General features: G+C 49.8%; 9 protein-coding genes across 9 annotated transcripts; 4 read left to right on the top strand and 5 right to left on the bottom strand.

Moving 5' to 3' along the window:
- Positions 1 to 949: 949 nt before the first annotated feature.
- Positions 950 to 2281, bottom strand: T310_4648 (Peptidyl-prolyl cis-trans isomerase; the record flags this gene model as incomplete). Its single annotated transcript, XM_013472502.1, has 8 exons — positions 950 to 1167; positions 1249 to 1400; positions 1480 to 1543; positions 1597 to 1677; positions 1738 to 1841; positions 1919 to 1935; positions 2002 to 2079; positions 2171 to 2281. 8 exons carry the CDS (start codon positions 2279 to 2281, stop codon positions 950 to 952), a joined length of 825 nt encoding a protein of 274 aa, XP_013327956.1.
- A 620-nt stretch (positions 2282 to 2901) lies between these two features.
- On the bottom strand, positions 2902 to 3473 carry T310_4647 (uncharacterized protein; the record flags this gene model as incomplete). The annotated part of the gene is made up of 2 exons (XM_013472501.1): positions 2902 to 3417; positions 3462 to 3473. The coding sequence occupies 2 exons, from the start codon at positions 3471 to 3473 to the stop codon at positions 2902 to 2904; spliced, it is 528 nt and encodes a 175-aa protein (XP_013327955.1).
- A 202-nt stretch (positions 3474 to 3675) lies between these two features.
- Positions 3676 to 5212, bottom strand: T310_4646 (Ribosome biogenesis protein ytm1; the record flags this gene model as incomplete). Its single annotated transcript, XM_013472500.1, has 2 exons — positions 3676 to 4965; positions 5168 to 5212. 2 exons carry the CDS (start codon positions 5210 to 5212, stop codon positions 3676 to 3678), a joined length of 1335 nt encoding a protein of 444 aa, XP_013327954.1.
- Positions 5213 to 5849: 637 nt separating this feature from the next.
- Positions 5850 to 7175, top strand: T310_4645 (uncharacterized protein; the record flags this gene model as incomplete). The annotated part of the gene is made up of 1 exon (XM_013472499.1): positions 5850 to 7175. One exon carries the CDS (start codon positions 5850 to 5852, stop codon positions 7173 to 7175), a length of 1326 nt encoding a protein of 441 aa, XP_013327953.1.
- A 424-nt stretch (positions 7176 to 7599) lies between these two features.
- T310_4644 (uncharacterized protein) lies at positions 7600 to 10245 on the bottom strand (the record flags this gene model as incomplete). The annotated part of the gene is made up of 4 exons (XM_013472498.1): positions 7600 to 8419; positions 8474 to 9482; positions 9531 to 10026; positions 10084 to 10245. 4 exons carry the CDS (start codon positions 10243 to 10245, stop codon positions 7600 to 7602), a joined length of 2487 nt encoding a protein of 828 aa, XP_013327952.1.
- Positions 10246 to 11083: 838 nt separating this feature from the next.
- T310_4643 (uncharacterized protein) lies at positions 11084 to 14619 on the top strand (the record flags this gene model as incomplete). The annotated part of the gene is made up of 4 exons (XM_013472497.1): positions 11084 to 11136; positions 11276 to 12249; positions 12300 to 14371; positions 14437 to 14619. The coding sequence occupies 4 exons, from the start codon at positions 11084 to 11086 to the stop codon at positions 14617 to 14619; spliced, it is 3282 nt and encodes a 1093-aa protein (XP_013327951.1).
- A 205-nt stretch (positions 14620 to 14824) lies between these two features.
- T310_4642 (Ste24 endopeptidase) lies at positions 14825 to 16665 on the top strand (the record flags this gene model as incomplete). Its single annotated transcript, XM_013472496.1, has 6 exons — positions 14825 to 14827; positions 14888 to 14925; positions 15077 to 15278; positions 15384 to 16130; positions 16190 to 16382; positions 16418 to 16665. 6 exons carry the CDS (start codon positions 14825 to 14827, stop codon positions 16663 to 16665), a joined length of 1431 nt encoding a protein of 476 aa, XP_013327950.1.
- A 231-nt stretch (positions 16666 to 16896) lies between these two features.
- T310_4641 (uncharacterized protein) lies at positions 16897 to 17481 on the bottom strand (the record flags this gene model as incomplete). The annotated part of the gene is made up of 1 exon (XM_013472495.1): positions 16897 to 17481. One exon carries the CDS (start codon positions 17479 to 17481, stop codon positions 16897 to 16899), a length of 585 nt encoding a protein of 194 aa, XP_013327949.1.
- A 553-nt stretch (positions 17482 to 18034) lies between these two features.
- Positions 18035 to 18556, top strand: T310_4640 (Ribosomal protein L34 Precursor; the record flags this gene model as incomplete). Its single annotated transcript, XM_013472494.1, has 2 exons — positions 18035 to 18141; positions 18229 to 18556. The coding sequence occupies 2 exons, from the start codon at positions 18035 to 18037 to the stop codon at positions 18554 to 18556; spliced, it is 435 nt and encodes a 144-aa protein (XP_013327948.1).
- Positions 18557 to 18584: the final 28 nt, after the last annotated feature.

Raw genomic sequence — 18584 nt, 5'->3', positions numbered from 1 at the left:
GGGTTTTGAGAGGGGAGTAAGAGTGGTGGAGGAAAAAAGGGTTTTCACAAGGGTTTGTGGGATAGGAAGAGGGTGAGTTAGGAGATGGCGCCAAAGCAGGAGTCGTAAAAAAATTAACTAGGTTGCTGGCGATGAGCTCGGCTGGGCCTGTTTGGCTGCGCGCCGCCTGGTCGCCGTCTCTCCGGCGCGCGTTGGCGCCTGTCAATTTTTCTCTCTTTCTTTTTTTTTCCACTTCTCGTCCTGTTCTTTCTCTTTTCTCAATCCTGCAACTACGCGGCTCAGAAGATACTATGTTTTGAGAGATCACCTTATCTTCACACCGTCTCTTCCCCCCCTTCATTCTCAGTGTTGCCTTCTTACTATCCGCACGCACAGCCGCAGTCGTGCTGGACACCGCCCTGTGTAAATCTTGACTTTTTGTCGCCACCCACAGCAGACAACGATGTCATTTGTCCTTCTTGCACATATCCCCCAGACCAGTCCACCAACCAGAACTCCGATTACTCGGTTGTTTTACTGTGCAGAGCAAGAGACAGGAGAGCGTCCGGCAGCTCGGGTCAGCTAGTCAAATAATTGTCAAGTTGTTCTCCACAAGACGTAGGACCAAGCCATAGCCAAAGACTGTACAGACCGTGCTTTTTGTCTTATCCGAGACAGTCGACACTCACAGACCCCTTGCTGTCACCCTGGTCGGCCCAGAGTCTGGACCATTCTTATCGCGTGATTCATATCACTTCTCTCACCTCATTTTATTCCCTGATATGAATTACCACCTCCACAGCATGAAGCGGCAGGAGAAATCCAAAGAAGTGAAGATATATATCACGTGGTCATATGCGCTTCGCCACACTTAATGTGCCAAGTGTGAGGACTTGATCGTGATTTTGCAAATGTTTTGATAATAGTCGCCAAAAATGATATTTTCTATAGTAGAGCTTACAGATATATCCTATACAAGGCCTTTGGCCATGGCGTTCTCATCTTTACCGATTGTTCTTCTCCTGAAACGGGCGACCAGATACATGACGATGAACACAACAGCAATCAGCCAGGCTAAAGTCGAAATGGACTTAGTGCCATTGTTGCCTCCACGATGGAGCTGCTGGGATGCTGCGGGTGCGTCCAGCCAGTCAACGCCATCGGCTGGCTCAGCGTTGCCGTAAAGGTCTTGTGTAGAAGCAGACAATCAGCAATTCCAGATGAGCAATGAGGAGACCTTGACGTAGGGCTAAAGCTCCGCGTGGCTACCTTCAGCAGGGGGATCCAACTCGCCACTCTTGACAATCTTGACCTCCTCAATAGGCCGGTCATTGGGGCCGGTTTTCGTATTCTCGATCTTCTCAACAACGTCGTAGCCCTCCAGGACTTCGCCAAAGACAACATGACGACCATCAAGCCAGCTAGTGAGAGAGTCAGGATCTTACATTCTCAACGCAAAAACTCAAATCAAGGATTAAGGAACAAAAAGAAATCGCATACCTTGTCACGGCGGTGGTGATGAAGAACTGGGATCCATTGGTGTCCTTTCCGGCGTTTGCCATGCCTATATCGTTTAGCTTATCGGATTTCCGCAGACGAGACTAGGGGAGAACCTACTGAGAAGACCCTTCCTGCTGTGACGAATCTTGAAGTTCTCATCCGGAAACTTGTTGCCATAGATCGACTTGCCACCAGTACCTGAGAGATAGGCAGTTAGCATCTCAGAGTCGACGGCCAGGTATCGAGGGAATCACAGACCATCGCCCTTGGTGAAATCACCACCCTGAATCATGAAGTCCTTAATGACACGGTGGAAGATAGAGCCTTCATAGCCATAGCCTTTCTCTCCCGTAGCGAGAGCTCTGTTCCCAATCAAGGTCAATGGACATCCCAGGCAGAGATAATAAGGAATTCTAAGTATACTATGTGCATAGCTTACCGGAAATTCTCCGCAGTCTGGAGAGAGAACAAGAATCAGTATCTCGGAATATCCTTAGCAATTAAGACTTTGGGCGTGTTTACCTTTGGGACGGTCTTGCCGTACAAGCCCAGAACAATTCTACCCAGCGGCTTTCCTCCCTGCTCAATATCGAAATAAACCTGCAGTTCGAGAGAGAAAAGAGGCAATTCGTTAGTAAATAAGAACAATTGCTAGCCATGACGCGTTTCTGAGGAGCACGAGTGGATTTACCCTATTCGTGATCTTTGGTCCTCGGGGCGCCTTCTGCTCGGCTTGCGCCAGGACCGCAAACCCGAGCGTCACAATGAGAAAGAAGGAAAAAAGGAGGCTCTTGACCCTCATTTTTCCCGAACAATGCCACCGCTTCTGTCTCTCAAAGCAACAATGGGAATATGGCGTGTCACGTTCTTGGGAAATGAGAAGAAGTAGAGGGGAACGGAAGCTCCCTAACTCCAGGTGAGGCCAGCTTGCAAACCCAGTGCGGAGAAACCAAAAGAGGCTGGAACGGCTCTGAAACCAGGAATGAGATCGCAGATGTCAGTAACGACTGCTGATTGGCTGAATGTGCTAACTACCTGCACGTACCTCAGGAACGGACTCGGGAGAATGTTGTTGCGGGTCCATTTCGCAGTTTCTTCCCGCACTCCGCCGACGGAGGACAATACAGATAAGACGTCTGGTGGGTGAACAGACAAGTTAGCTGTACGCAATCCTGAAATTTTCTCTGGGCAGACACAATGGTAAGTGTACTAAGTCGTTCTGGGCCAATTGTATGTTTCTTGGTGATGGATAGACAGACTAATTGACTATAATCCTTTAGGTCTTCATCTTAGGAGTTAACTTCCCTGAGCGGAACCTCGTCAAGGCAAGCAGCCATTCTACGGTCTATTATTTCCCGTGTGCTACTTCTGAATGAATTGGTGGAAATGAATGGGAAGACAAGGGGATTTGACGTGGCAAATCTAACATTTTTCGTTGATATACAGAAGTCCCTCGAGTCTTTCTTCGGCGTTGGTCCCAGCGTCTCCGCCCGTCTCATGGCGCGCTTTCACATCCATGACACCTGCAAAGTCGGGGAACTGGCTAATCAGCAAGTCCTCGACCTTACCGCAGCTCTTTCTGAGATGAAGATCGAGAACGATCTCCGCCGAGAAGTCCTCAACAACATCAAGCGGCTTAAGGATATCGGAACATACCGTGGACGGAGACACGCCTTGGGATTGCCTGTGCGGGGACAGAATACAAGGAGCCAGGTGAGTGAAAAGAACATGCAGAACTGGGTTATTTCCATTATTATTCAGATGGACCACTAACATGAGTGCCCTTTCACCCTGCAGATCAAAACGGCGATCAAACTCAACCGGATCGACAGAAGGCTGTGAGACTATGCATGTTATTATTAAGAGAACTGTCCCTTTTCTTTTGTGGGTGCTTGCATCCTGGTCTTTTTTTGGAGAGCATGGTATGGCGTTTTTCATCTGTACGAATTGATTTAAATGGGCTCTTATGTATATTAAGATACCAGAAGGAACATCTTGAGTGAAATATGTGGCCTATTAAGCCTCCTGAGTCCTGGTAAATTTTCTCATCTTCAGTCATAAATCACAAGCCGTTAAAATACATACAATCACAAAAATAGAAAGCCTCTATAAGTAGCATGTACACTTTTCAGCCTCTCTATAAACGCCATCCATCTCTCTTTTTTTTCCCTTCTAATGCTCTTTTTCTTTTTTGTCTTATCTCTTGGTAGCCTCTGTCGTGGATAGCACGCCTTCTCCACGGTTGATTTGTATTCTTTTATCTTCGCCCGCACTGACAATGCCCACAGTGCGGTCCCAGCAAACGCCAAATACCTTGACTCCTTCTCCGCCTACTCGTTTCATTCCCTCTTTGCCTTCCTCCTCTAAGCTCTTTCGTGGGATCGTGTAGATACTCTCACCGACAACTCCGTCTTTCTCGGTTTTGGTGGATCTCACGTCCCAGATTCGGCATGTACCATCATGACTACCACTGATCAATCCGTAAGAACTTTGCGGGTCACGCGCAAGAGTCACAACCGCGTTGGTGTGACCACGCAGAGTCATCGCGGAGACTGTCGTGGCGGATGCACGAGGGTCAATGAGTGTGATATGCCTAGCAGACGTTCCTGCCGCTAGGAGGTGCAATTCGGGCAGATGTTCGAGGGACAGGAGGGAATGGGAGGTAGTACGTGTGTCGACCAGAGCAGAGGTGACAAGATCCCATGTGCGGAGTGTGTGATCCCATGATGTCGAGTACCCGACTGTCGAGTCCTTGGCGTCGAAGATTGCAGCCGAGACAGGTCCGGTATGGGACGACATCAATGCAAGCGGACCACGCTGCGGAGTGCTTACGGAGGAATTCAATTTCCGTCGCTTAGAGCCTCTTGCAGCGCTGGAAGGCAGGAGTTCTGCGGGGGCAGCTGGAGCGTCAGACTTTTTCGTCGACCAGAACCCGACGGTATGATCTGATGAAGCTGAGAGGATGCGGCTGGATGGCGCATGCACTGCGAGTGAGTTCACGCCTGATTTATGTCCATAAAGCTCGAGCTGGGGGGTAATCTGTCCAGAAAACCCATCTTCGTCTTCAGAATACTTCCACAAGCGCACCGTTCGGTCGAGGCCCGCTGAAGCAAACTGAGTGGGAGATATGATTTTCGACGCCTTGATAGAAGCGGTATGGCCTCCATCAGCTGCAGAGGGCGACACAGCGATAGTCTGAGAAGACATATTCCACACCCTTAACAAGCCGTCGTAGCTCCCCGATAGAATTTTCTCTCGCCCCGCTGGAACAGACTCTGCAGATGCCGCCCTCGAGGTCGCCGACAGCACATCCACCGAGCTCACCCAGTCATCGTGCAAGAAGGAAGCAACATGCAAAGGCGGAATAAGCGCTCGAACATACTCAACCTCGAGTGTCGTTTCGGCTGAGATGCCATTTGCGGTCAGATACTCGTCGATCGAGGTTCGCAAATAGGTCCCATTGATCAGGAATTCGAGCGGAATCGGCTTTTCGTTGCCAAGCAGATTATTCACCAATGTAGAAAGGGCATATCTGCGCAGGCCTGATTTCACAATCAAGAATTAGCATAGAGTTCTCCCTATAAGCTTGAAGACGTGGGAGCGCTAATTCACCGGTGGGAACAAGTATGGGCCCTGTATTGTCAGGAAGGGCAATGTCATTATCTCTTGTTGTGAGGTGCAGGCGCACCTGTCTCTGGGCGCCCTGGGACGATGAACTGGCTTCTACGTTCATCGTGACTGAGTATCAAACTCGCAAGTCCTTTGTCGCTCTCGAAGATGCTTTGCGGCCCCAGAAATGGAAGTTATCAGCGGGTGGAAAAAAATACGGTGACCGCTGCGGCCACTTGCGCAAAAACCGGAGAAGCTTGCCATGTGAGGCTCCAACATTGTAATGCTACCTCAGGACACGCCTTGGACGCCCAACACCCGGGAATAGCGAAAACCACGCAAATATTAGGTTTCTATCGTAGTATCTAACTCAATGACAAATACCAACACCAAATAATAAAATATGTTTCCTTTCTACTCTATATAAGGCTTTATGAGATTATTTATTCTATGTTTGCTACAGCTTGGTTTGAGCTAGACAGAATAATACCAACTGCTGAACCACTGCCACGCTTTCTTTCTACTAACGAAGGCTTCTCATCCTCTTCTCGACACCAAGAATGGCATTGCTGTCCATCTTCGCAACATTCTTAGGCACAGTCCTTGCTGTAGGCCATTGCTCTAACTAGACACCATGCGAGGAGGCTGACCACAAGCAGTACCTTTTCACGCAGGTGGTCTACAACCTCTATTTCCACCCGCTTGCGCGCTTTCCTGGTCCTCCGGTATTGTGCGCTTTGCGGTTGCCATTTCTGAAGACGATGCTCAGCGGCAAACTGCCGTATGCTGTCAAGGCTTACCATGACCAGTATGGGTCTGTCGTCCGCGTCGCACCAGACGAGCTTTCGTTTAATGACTCTGCTGCTTGGCGGGACATCTATCTCAAGCAGACCCTTGATCGGCCTCCCCAGTGGGGTGCCAAACCGCCGGGAATTGAGGCGGAAAATTTCATCAGTGCTCCGGCCGCGGTTCACTCGCGCCTGCGACGAGCCTTCAACCCAGCCTTCTCTGAGAAGGCCGTCCGTGGATACGAGCCAACGGTCACGCAGTTTGTCGACAGGCTGATAACCCGACTGAGATCATTTGCCGCAGAGAACGAAAGTGGCGAGACAACAGTCGACGTGATCAAATGGCTCAACTTTGCCTTTTTCGATATCATCATGGAGCTCGGCTGGGGCAGCAACTTTAACTGCCTCGAGCGCGCCCAGTACAATCTCTGGCTCGCCTTTGTCATGTCGCTAAAGGAGAAGCTGATCGCTACCGCCATCGCCTACTACCCCTCCATCAACGTTCTCATGCCATATCTGATGCCGCCCGCCGCCAAGAAGCAGATCGATGAGGTCTTTGGCGTCTGCAGCGAAAGGGTCAGGGATCGTTTGTTAAGGAAAGGAACCAGTCGTCAAGACATGTTCGAATCGGTGCTAAACGACCCCGAACACAAGAATGTTACCATCGCCGAAATGGATCAAGCCTCGATGGTCATTATCGCCGCCGGTAGCGAGACGCTGACGTCCACTCTTGTTGGCACGCTAAATTACCTGCTGCGCAGCCCAAGCAAATATGACAGGCTCGTGCAGGAGGTGCGTTCCTCCTTCGCCAGCGAGGCCGACATCACAGGCCAAACGACACGCTCTTTGCCATACTTGAACGCTGTGCTCAAGGAAGGATTGCGCATCGCACCACCCATCCCCGACGGTCTGCGCCGTCAAGTGCCCGCAGACGGTCTCGTTGTTGCTGGTGTGCCTGTTCCAGAGAAGATGTCCGTATCCACTGGATGCTGGATTCAGTTCATGAACCCGGAAAACTTTTCCAATCCCACCGAATTCGTGCCCGAGCGATGGCTCGGTGAGGGCACAGAGACCGCAAAAACAGAGGCGTTCCACCCGTTTGGCCTCGGTGCGCGGGGCTGTCTCGGCCAGACGCTGGCGTGGCTCGAGATGCGGTTGACGCTCGCGAAGCTGCTGTGGAACTTTGACATCAGCGTGCCGCCAGGGAAGAGCTTGCCCGCATGGGTCGAACAGGACATTTTCTGGTTCTGGGACAAGAAGCCGCTGGAACTGTCACTGCGGCCGCGCCAGAAGACCTGAATGTATCGAGGTTGAGAAGGGATTGGTGACGATTCGGCGTCATTCAATGACAAAAGAGGCCGGCCAACGGAGAGAGGACACGTTCGAGATTCAAGTTTTACTAAAACAGTGACTAGTTCGTTGATGACCTGTCCCCATAATGTGTGCGAAGCTTTCCATCCTTCTTATATACCTCCGCGTCTTGGAATCTACAAACGTTTCCGCTTCGCCACGCGCGGACATTGCAGCATCCTTGACTAGTAGGCAGGACAGGTCAAACACGACCGGTTCGGCGTCCCTTCGGGATTGTTCTGTGCTTTGTTGACAGCCATCGAGGTATGCTCTCTAGCAGCTGTAGAGAAGAGAGCACGAATGTGTTGACATTAATGAATTTTTGATTTCGTTCTGCTCATTGAATAATATGCGTATTACATACACTCATGCATTATCTCGCCCGCGATGTTCTTCGAATCTCCGCAATCGCTCTCCGCCGATGATCCGACTCAGCAAAGAGAGCCCCAATCAACTCGATGACCTCCTCGGCAGAGAATTCAAACGACAACTCGCCCTCCGTCCAGAGGAATTTGATATCGGCAAGCGAGCTCTCTAGTATGTTGATCAGATACTGGAATTTCAACCAATTCCGAACGTAGACGGCAGCCATGGAGACTGGCTCCTTGTCGCCTGCGGTCTCAGGCATAAAGAGGTCTTCCAGCTTTGACAGCTTATTGCAGAAAGATACCAGTCGCTGTGATTCTGCTTCTGAAATGTCTGAAAGGTCTTCAATATCGATGATAACTTTGTTGATGACCGTCGATAGAAGGGAGCCAATTGCCTGGAGAAGAGCTGAACGCGAGAGAATGGATTGCCACTCCTTGTAGACGTCTCGAATTCGGTCCACCGTGGCATCAATGGCGTTTTCACATTCCCCAAGGTAAGGTTGCTCGGAGCAGTGGGCGAACCCTTGGCTGCCGTCGAGCAGGTCAATCACTATCGTGCGCTGTGTCTGCATTTCTTTGCTGTAGCAGAGCTTCCCAAACCGCTCGAGACCCTCTATGTCGGGAGTGAGTCTCGAGAGTTGATGCTCATCCACAAGCTTGCGGATCTGCTCAGCCAGGTACATGCTATCATTGTATAAATAAATTTGCCCGGCGTTCAGTTTCAAGGTGTAGAAAGATAGTGCCGTAGCTTTAAACATGGCAAGGATCAAAGTCGGCAGTGCAAGAAGCCCAGCTCCTGAAGAAGAAACCCGACTGTTTGCAAATCTATGGCAAAACGTCAGTTTGGAGGCAGACTCCTGATTCAGTGTTCGAACTTACTCTGGGGTTGATAGAGCCTCCGAATCGGAAACCTGGCGCCGAATCAGGGCAAGTATGGAATCCGGAATATCCGTCACAGTGTAGTACTCTGTTAACGTGATTTCCTTGGGAGACGAAGATTGCTTCGCCTCTTGACCGTTTTGATGTTTCGGGGCAGTAGCATCCGCTTTTTGTCCTTCTTCAGGAATTTGGTCTTCTTCATCATCACCCCAACCCCAAGCATCTCCGGCATCGTCATCCTCAGCAGACTCCGCTGCAGGAGGCCCATTATCGGCTTTTATATCTTCATCCTCAAGACCCCATGCACTAACATCTGCCTCGTCATCTACTTCCTTCGTAGGAGCTGGGCCTTTCGACTCCTCTTCGTTGCCCCAGCCGGCGTCCCAATCTTCACTTGTCCCTCCTTCCAGCAAGACTTCATCCTTACTAGAGACCATTTCTTTCTCGACCCTCTCGACCTTCCTGGTCGCGCCTTTGCTCCCAGCCAGAACCTTACGAACTTGGTCTAATGCGTCGACTCGACGTCTAGTTAGCCAAAGACGGGGGACTTGATTCACCCAGGAAACAAGTGCTTCTTGTCCGTGCCACCCAAATCCTTCGACCGTCTGGCAAAATTCCATCACCCGACCCAATGTCTTCTCGAACGCGTCCAGACCATGAAGATCAACAGGTATAGCTGGTGACAGCCACGAATCAATCAGCTTCGAAGAAACGACTGGCACGATTTCTTCTGAAAGCGGCTTAGAAATGGAAACAGGTAGACGTTGGTGGAGATAACCCAGCACTGTGTCGACCCTATCGATGATTGCGGACACCGGTGTGGGTGATGTTGACCTTTCAATTCGAATGCCAAACTCTCCAACTGATATGTCATTGGTCTCACCATGGACAGGAGAATGTAAGATAGGATATATTATAGACGTCAGCATGTCTTTTTGGAACGATTTGTTCACAGCGTCAAGCACATTAAGCCGGGACAACGACTCAATTGTTTGTTCCAACGACGTGTCTAGTAATACTATTAGCTAAATCCCATTGACAAATGCTTGCGCCTTACCTGTACGATCCTTGATATACAGCTCGCCCTTTTCCTTGTCGATCCGCACTTCAGAAGCCCACTGAATGCGAAGAAATTCGATAATGGAATTTCGGAGCGCGGAAATATTCTCCGATAGGATGCTTGTTAAATTGCCATTTGTGGAGAACTTGACCGTCTCTATAGTCTTCTCTGAATGTTCAAGAGACTCTATAGCGTCGGCAATCCGCCCTTCTTCAACTGCCTTGTGCCCAGCATCGAGTCGGCGACGAAATTCTTGAATTTGTTCCAGAGTCTCCGTTACCGCCTCATTGAAAGCAATCTCTGTCTGTAATAGATGGACCTTTGTGGAAGCGTCTTCAACCTTCAACTGAAGCGGTTTGGTATTCTCATGTTGCACAACAATCTCACGCGCAGTCTCCCTTGACCGTTCAATGTCCGCATGTAACTGTCTAGCCTGCGAAATCCACCCGTCAACGTCGGAGGCAGTCTGTTCGCTTAGGGAGCTTATTTCTTTCTTTCACATACAGCTTGTTAGTGATGATTGTCTCACTAGGGGAAGCTGTGCTCTTACCTCTGCTTGCTCTCGAGCTTTCGATATACGGAGCAATGCCTCAGGGAGGGCCGACGCAGGGAATTCGGAGGCAACAACATCCTCGGAGTCTGGATACGTACCATTTGTTACAAAATCTAGCACGGACTCACACAGCTGATCCTCCGACACCATTGCGGGCATGTCTGAAGACACACAAACTCTCTGCGCGTGGTGATTGCACACATGCGAGAATCAGTCAGGAGCGTCTGGTTTCTTGGAGTCAATATGCCCGGTAATAGAGACTCTGGTATGATGATGAATGTAACCAAATTGCCCGCCAAAATCAAAACAGGCCCAATGATTGGAGAAATCTCTAAATGGGCCCTGGTCCGGTCTGGAGAGCTGTCAAGAGCTGTTTAAATACAGATTTCCTGGTTAGTTTCTCCGATGCGCGCCCCAGACCATGTGACTTGGCGTCACTGCACCGATAGGCCAATTATCGGGCGATCTGCTGGCAGACATGCCACAAACGAATGCAAAATTACAGACAAGAAAGCACCATCCTGGTCAATTAGCCTCTAGATGTACATGGGGCTCTCCATTTTCCACAGGGAGAAATTTTGAGTTTCCTTATGTTTTGTCCAGCAATTTATTATATGCAACGTGCCTGAGAAATTTACGCTGATCGGCGTTGCAGTGGCACGGAGCCTAGGCAAGCCTTAACTGTGAAATAAATTCGATGAGCTGAGAGTTCAGCACACGCGACTACCACCGCAGCTTGCAGTTGCCCAGGCTCCTGCAACCTCGTCAGCAAGCTGTATCGGCATTTACTGAAATCCTTCCGCCCGGAAATAGCTGGCCTATATAGGTAAGTTTCTAGAACCCCTGTCTTTAAAATCATTGCTGTATCAAAATTGTTACCCCTCACCTACGTCAATCACAGCGGGTCTGTGCTTCATGGTCTTGAATGCAGAAGCATTATCAGGATGCAATACACGCAAAGTTGTATCTTTCAATGTCTTTTCTCCCTTTGTTCGTCATGTTAGCCAGTTTGTTTGCGAATAGATTTGCATTGTCTACATCTATTCTAATGTATGAGCAAGTTTGACCCCGCAAGTCCCCAGCACTCTTTAACTGGCAAAAAAAAATTCCTGGTCTGTGAGCCCTAGACTTTGCTTGCTATAATGGTGTGTCATTGTCAGTTCTGACCTGTAACTGACCAAAAGGTCAGGTACCTGACTCCGCGGCTGGGCTCGATCTCTGCTTTCCGAGAACACGCCAGTCTATCCGGGATACACTGGGACAAAATGGCGTCTTTGGAGCGCAACAAGAGCCACTTTCGGCTGCTCCAAAGATTCAAACCTGACTACTCTGTTAACCAGTTCACTCAATATGAATCAGAGAGAACGGGTATGAGAGTTGTAGTCATTGACCAGAAAGGGCCTAAGGTTTCCGGTTATTTCGTGCTTGCAACAGAAATTCATGATGACTCTGGAGCTCCACATACGCTAGAGCACCTATGCTTCATGGGATCGAGGAACTACCGTTATAAGGGGTTTCTTGATAAGCTCGCTACTAGATCCTATTCAAACACGAATGCCTGGACAGCTACCGACCATACAGCATACACTCTCGATACGGCCGGGTGGGAAGGGTTCTCTCAGATCTTACCAGTGTATCTCGAGCATGTTATCGCTCCAACGCTCACTGACTCTGGCTGCTACACTGAGGTACACCACATCGACGGCACCGGGCACGATGCCGGCGTTGTGTACTCGGAAATGCAAGGTGTTCAGAATACTCCTTCTGAACTGATCGACTTACGAGCTCGGCGTTTGCTTTACCCGGAAGGTGTAGGTTTCCGATACGAGACGGGTGGAATGATGGAACAGCTCCGTGTTCTTACCGCTGAGAGAATCCGCGACTTCCATCGGGAGATGTATCAGCCCAAGAACTTATGTTTGATCATTACTGGTGAAGTGGATCATGATAATTTGTTGGAAACCTTGGACAAATTCGAATCCACCATTCTCGATGTGATTCCAAGCCCCGACGCTCCTTTCAAACGGCCTTGGGTAGAATCTCGCCAGGCTCCAGCGCTGGAGAAGTCCGTCGTAGAAACTGTGGAGTTCCCTGAAGAGGATGAGTCCTTTGGCGAGATTGAAATCAGATTTCTGGGACCGTCTTGCACGGATCCAGTACAAGGTGAGTCTGCACGACCTAACGAGTCGCAAGCGCTGCTGACAACGGAGTAGGCGGTGCCCTCAATGTTGTGCTGCTCTATCTTGCTGGTTCTTCGGCCACTATTCTCGAGAATGTGTTGGTCGAAAAAGAGCAAGTCGCGAGCGCTGTTTACTTTTCTACTGAAGATCGCCCTAGAATTGAGATTCGGTTCACGTTGACCAGTGTGGAAACAGAAAAGCTTTCGCAGGTTGAGAGGAGATTCTTTGAAGTTCTGCGTGAAGCTATGGAGAAACCGCTAGATATGAAATATCTACGTGAGTGCATTCAGCGCCAAAAGCGAAGCTGGAAATTTTCCACAGAGAGCTCTGCCGTCCCCTTTGCAGAATACGTTATCTCTGATTTCCTGTTCGGTAAGAGAGATGGTTCGACATTGCTTGACGTTGCAAGCCTGAAGGAGTACGATGAGCTCGAAAAATGGAGTGAGACGCAGTGGAAAGACTTCATTAAGAAATGGATCTCTGATGCCCACCATGTGTCCATACTCGGTGTCCCATCCGCCAAGCTCGCGGAGAAGCTCAAGTCGGATGAAGAGGCACGGGTCGCAGCACAGCGAGAAAAGTTTGGAGAGGAGGGACTGAAAAAGTTGGCCGAAAAGCTTGAAAAGGCCAAAGCCGAAAACGACAAGGAGATCCCAAGGGAAATGCTTGCCAAGTTCAAGGTGCCAGGGACAGAATCAATCCATTTTGTTGAACCAACGACGGCAAGGTCCGGTGCTGCTCTGAAAGCGGGACGGCCGGATCATAAGCTACAGAAACTTGTGGATGCAGATGGATCGGATGCACCTCTATTCATTCATTTCGAGCATATCGCCAGCAACTTCGCACAAATTTCTCTCCTCATTTCTGCTCAGGAGGTCCCGGTCCAACTTCGGCCCTTGTTGGTCGTATACACCGAGGCTTTCTTCAATCTTCCCATCCAGCGTAATGGCCAGACAATTGCTTTTGAGCAAGTTGTCGTTGAGTTGGAACGCGACACTGTTGGATATTCAATGGAGGGTGCACGAAGCCTGGGCAACTCGGAGATGCTGCGCATCACGCTCCAGGTTGAAGTGGAAAAGTATGGCACTGCAGTTGCCTGGCTAAAGGAGCTCGCATGGAATTCCATCTTTGACGTGGAGAGGCTCAAAGCTATCACGACCAGGCTTCTAGCAGATGTTCCTGATTCAAAACGCAGTGGTGATGACATGCTCGCCGCTGTGTACGTCATGGTACACTATGCTCCTGAATCTATTGTCCGGGCCCGGAGCACACTGGTCAAGGGACGGTACTTGAAACGGATTAAGCGACTTCTCGAAACCCAGCCGGAACTAGTGGTGTCGCGCATGGAAGAAATTCGGAAATCGCTCTTCCGGTTCGAGAATTTTCGTGTTCTTGTCATTGCCGATCTGGAGAAGCTCGATCGGCCTGTGTCCTCATGGCAGCCTTTTGTCGCTGTCCTGGATACTAATGTTCCACTTCAGCCTATTACCAACCGACAAGCCGTGCTCAGTGATGCTGGAAAGAATCTGGGCAAGTTGTCGTATGTGGTTCCGATGCCGACGATCGACTCATCGTTTGCTTACGCTACGGCCACGGGTCTTGACTCCTACGATCACCCCAAGTTACCCGCATTGCTCGTTGCAATCGCTTATATGAATGCCGTGGAGGGTCCCCTCTGGGTTGCTGTTCGCGGAACTGGCCTGGCATACGGTACTAACTTTGCTTATAACATTGATCTTGGCACCGTTAACTACGACGTCTATCGCTCTCCGAACGCCCACAAAGCATTTGAGGCAAGCAAGAAAATTGTTGAAGACCACCTTTCGGGCGCTGTTCCCTTCGATCCATTGATGCTTGAGGGCGCCATTAGCAGTATCGTGGTCAGCTTTGCAAATGAGCAGGCGACCATCACCAATGCCGCACAAGGCAGTTTCATTCGCCAGGTGGTGCGAAATCTACCGACCGATTACAAGGAAAGAACACTGAAGAAAGTGAGGGAGATCAGCGTTGACGAGGTCAAAGAGGCCTTGCGGGATATCATTATGCCTCTCTTTGACCCTGACAGATCGAACCTCGTGGTGACTTGCGCACCCGTTCTCGAGGAGGTGAGAGAATTTCCCATCATTACTCCAGTCAAACGCCACTATCTGAATGTTGACCGCCATTACAGACAATAAAGAAGGGCTTGGAAGATTCGGGATTCAAACCTGAAGTACAGCCACTGAAGCACTTCGAGGATGACTACGGGTTGAAAGTAGGCGATGAGGACGAGGAAGAAGAATCCGAGGAGGATGAAGATTACGAGCTTGTCGAAGATGATGGTTCTGATGTTGACGACAGTGATGATGAATGAATGAATTCATGAATGAGTGGGGAGGCAGACGGATTGATATTTCAGCATTGTCGGCAGCATAGAACTAGAGGGCTCTGGAAGGGGTTCCATTGAAGGTTGGTAACTCAGGCCGCCTACCTCTGGCGCTATGATGATAGACCAGCATGATATTATGAATAACTGTGGAGTCGTATTACAATAATAGAAGTAGTAGGCACTGTAAATAATGGTATGTAATGTGCTGTACATACTGTAGTCCATGGGCAAATGATACTATATACCTACATAGGCAAGTTTGCACTGTTTGTTCATAGATTACCGCCCTGAGTAAGATCCAGGAACTTGACACGGGTCACTTGAACAAGCAACAACTTCACGAGGCATCCGGTTGCTTCAACATTCTGCAGCCATGAGTATCCTCCAGGTTCGCCAGTCCTTTGTTTATGTTTCTCCATTGCACGTGAATGATAAAGTAAAGTCTAACCGTTAGGTCACAGTACCTGGAGCGTCTCCTCGACCGCCCGCTCTTCCCATGGAAGAGCGTGCTTGTGGGCTTTTCTCTCGGCCAATTTATCCTGGAGGGGTTTCTATCTCTCCGTCAGTACCGTGTCTTGGAGCGCACAAAGCCCCCGAAGGTGCTGGAGGGTGAGGTCTCGCAGAAGGTCTTTGATGAGAGTCAGGTACTCATCCCCCTCTTGCGCATCCTTCCTGAAAAAGCTATTATTTCTTTGCATTGAGCTGCCCAAGAGACGGTTACAATACTAATTCTACATGGTACATATCAGGCTTATGGACGGGCGAAAGCCAAATTTGGGTTTGTCTCCGGTCTCTATAGCCAGGTCCAGAACCTGATCTTCATCTATTATGACTTTTTGCCTAAGACCTGGGGGATTACTGGTGTCTGGTTAGCTCGATACTTCCCATCCTGGTTTCAAGGTGAAATTGGGCATACTCTGGTCTTCTTTTTCGTCTTCAACCTCGTCACGACGGTCCTTTCGTTGCCGGTCTCTTATTACAACACGTTCGTCCTCGAGGAAAAATTCGGCTTCAACAAGCAGACCGTCAAGCTTTGGGTAACGGACATTCTGAAGAGTCAGGCGCTGGGAGTTGTGATCGGTGGCCCTATCCTGGCTGCGACTCTCAAGATCATCCAGAAGACGGGTCACAGCTTCTTCTATTACCTCTGGCTCTTCAGTGTCTTCGTCCAGATCTTTGCTATCACTATCTACCCGATCGCGATCTTGCCTTTGTTCAATAAGCTGTCCCCTCTTGAGCCTGGCCCAATCAAAACCGGTGTTGAGGAGCTCGCAAAGAAGCTCAAGTTCCCCTTGCATGAGCTCTACGTCATCGATGGCAGCAAGAGGAGCGCTCACAGCAATGCGTACTTCTATGGTCTGCCGTGGAAGAAGCACATTGTTATCTATGATACGCTCCTCCAGGGAAGTGAACCGGAAGAGGTGGTTGCTGTCTTGAGCCATGAATTGGGTCACTGGAGCCTCAGTCACACTACCAAGCTATTCGGTATTGCACAGGTATGAAACTGCTTTCTATTCCAGGGATATCAAAAGACTGAATACTGAGTTTGATTTAGTTCCACATGTTCTACATCTTCGCTCTGTTCACCGCGTTTGTCCGCAACAAGTCACTATACGAGGCATTTGGATTTCATGATGAATATCCCATCATGATCGGATTTCTCCTGTTCTCCGATGCCCTGGCGCCAATGGACGCTATCGTCAAGCTCTTGATGAACATTCTCAGCCGTAAATTCGAATTCCAAGCAGGTAGGTTTATTGGCAGTTGAATGATTCAGAATCAGTTGCTGATGCGCATTCACCAGATGCCTTTGCTGCGAAGCTCGGGTATTCCAAGGAACTGGCCAGGTCGCTCCTCAAACTTCAGATCCAGAACTTGAGCACCATGGACGCGGATTGGATGTATGCAAGCTACCACTATTCTCACCCGATCCTGCCGGAGCGGCTCGGCGCGCTGGGCTGGAAGGGAAAGGAAGCCGACAAGGCTTTGGATCGCGATGAGCCTGTCAAGGCGGCGGACAGGGAGCTGTGACCCTGATTTGTTTTTTCCCTTGTAGTTTAGACATTAGCTATATTTCTTGACACGGAAAAGGGTATGGGGTATGTGGGGATCTCGTGGATGTATGGGCATGATAGAATGATTTAGTGAAAATTCAGCGCAAAGGTGTTTTCTTACCAACTCCAAAACTCCAGAACATGGCATCTTGTCTGTAAGCTGTACTTGAAGCGGGCGTGAATTAAGAATGGGAAATATTTGAATCCATCACTCGCTAGCCTCAGCGGCCTCATCAGCGTCAGTCCCTTTCTTCGCCTTGGCCCTCTTCTCCGCCTGCCGACGTTCCTTCTTCTTGCGCTTGCGCTCTTCCTTGTCAATCTTCTTCTTCTTCACTGGCATACCATCCTCATCGACCTGCATCTCTTCACCGGGGTGGGCGAAGTCTCCAGCGGTCTCATCCTGCTGCTGCTGCTGCTGCTCCCCGTTCGTCAACTCCCACTTCTGTCGATCCTCCCAGTCGCCACCAGCAGCAGTGGCATCACCGTCTGCACCTTGCTGGTTTTGTTCCTGTTGCGGCTGTGCACCAGTTGGCAGGGTCAAGTCGCGACCCAGCACCTCACCGGCGAGTCCGGCCTGGACACGCTTCAGATTGTGCAGGATGAGATTGGGCGCGCTGGCAGTGGTGCGCGAGACGGGACCATGCTCCGAGATGATCGCATTGGGCTGCAGAGCCGGGTCGGTCGCAGCGCGGTCGAGGTAAGCAGCGAGGAAGTCGTGAGCGGCGGATTGGGAGATGGGTTTGGAGGAGAGGACGGTCGTGGGTGGAAGCGGGTTTGGGCCGGAGGTCGCCATTGATTATTGTCCTTTTTTTCGATATGTATTTAACTTTTGATTATTGGTATGTATCTCCGTCGTCGTCTTAAATTCCAGTTATCGATGAATGAAATGAAGCGGTGCAAGAGGAAATGTCCGGGGATAGTCGTATTCAAAAGACAGTGAAAAAATTGACAAAAATAGCTCGTTGCAATATATTCAAAATTTTTCTCGAAAAAAAAATACTCTAAAAGTGCTGGAGAAATAAGTTAAGTTCAGAGGACAGACAGTTCAGAATATCTTTTAGAAACTTTTTTTTCGGCGGCGTTGATACTTCCGCCCGCACGTCTCCGTCCTCCGTCCTCCGTTCCGCAACTGTCCTGCGCGGTGCCGCTCTCAGAAGGTTAATCAATTTTCTGCCGGATACTACTCCGTACTACGCAGTGATCGGACCAACCACTACTACTTGATCCCGCTCATTCCAATTGATTCATCCTCCTCGAGTAATTATTGTCTCAGTGGTTTTGGAGTTTTTTTTGACGACTATTTGTTGCTCGCGGCCCATCCGCCAGGTGATCTCCGGAGAATAACTATGCTGGCCCTCCGGTGCTGGAGGGCAGCTGTGCCCTCCACATTCAATGCTGCTGCAGCTCCGTCACGGGTGACTGTGTTGTCACAGCTGCAATCACAGTTCCTGAGGTATGTATATATTGAATTTTGTATCATGTATGCTGGATTCATGATAATCATGAAGATGAATGCTAATCACGAATATTCGAACACCAGGCCATCTACATCACTTACATCTTCCCTGTCATCCACGCCACGAACATTCTCCTCTCTCATCACTTCCTCTTTTTCTCGCCCGTCGACGATGACTTCATCTACATCCCTCCTCCGTCCATTCTCCCCAGTTGCGACTCCGACACAGGCCCTTGCCCAAACACGCTCCTTCTCCGCATCGACTTCCCTCGCCGCCAAACGTGATACTTACAACCCCTCGCGGAGAGTCCAGAAGCGCCGCCACGGTTTCCTTGCGCGACTACGCAGTCGTGGTGGACGGAAGATTCTCATGCGGCGTCGGGCGAAGGGCCGGAAGTGGTTGAGTTGGTGAAACAGAAATAAATATTATCAAAAAGAAA

The sequence above is a fragment of the Rasamsonia emersonii genome, assembly GCF_000968595.1.
Source record: "Rasamsonia emersonii CBS 393.64 chromosome Unknown ctg1118621760149, whole genome shotgun sequence".
In the NCBI taxonomy this organism is placed as follows: domain Eukaryota; kingdom Fungi; phylum Ascomycota; class Eurotiomycetes; order Eurotiales; family Trichocomaceae; genus Rasamsonia; species Rasamsonia emersonii.
Note: the sequence above shows the minus strand (reverse complement) of the source record. Positions and strands in the feature narration are given on the sequence as shown.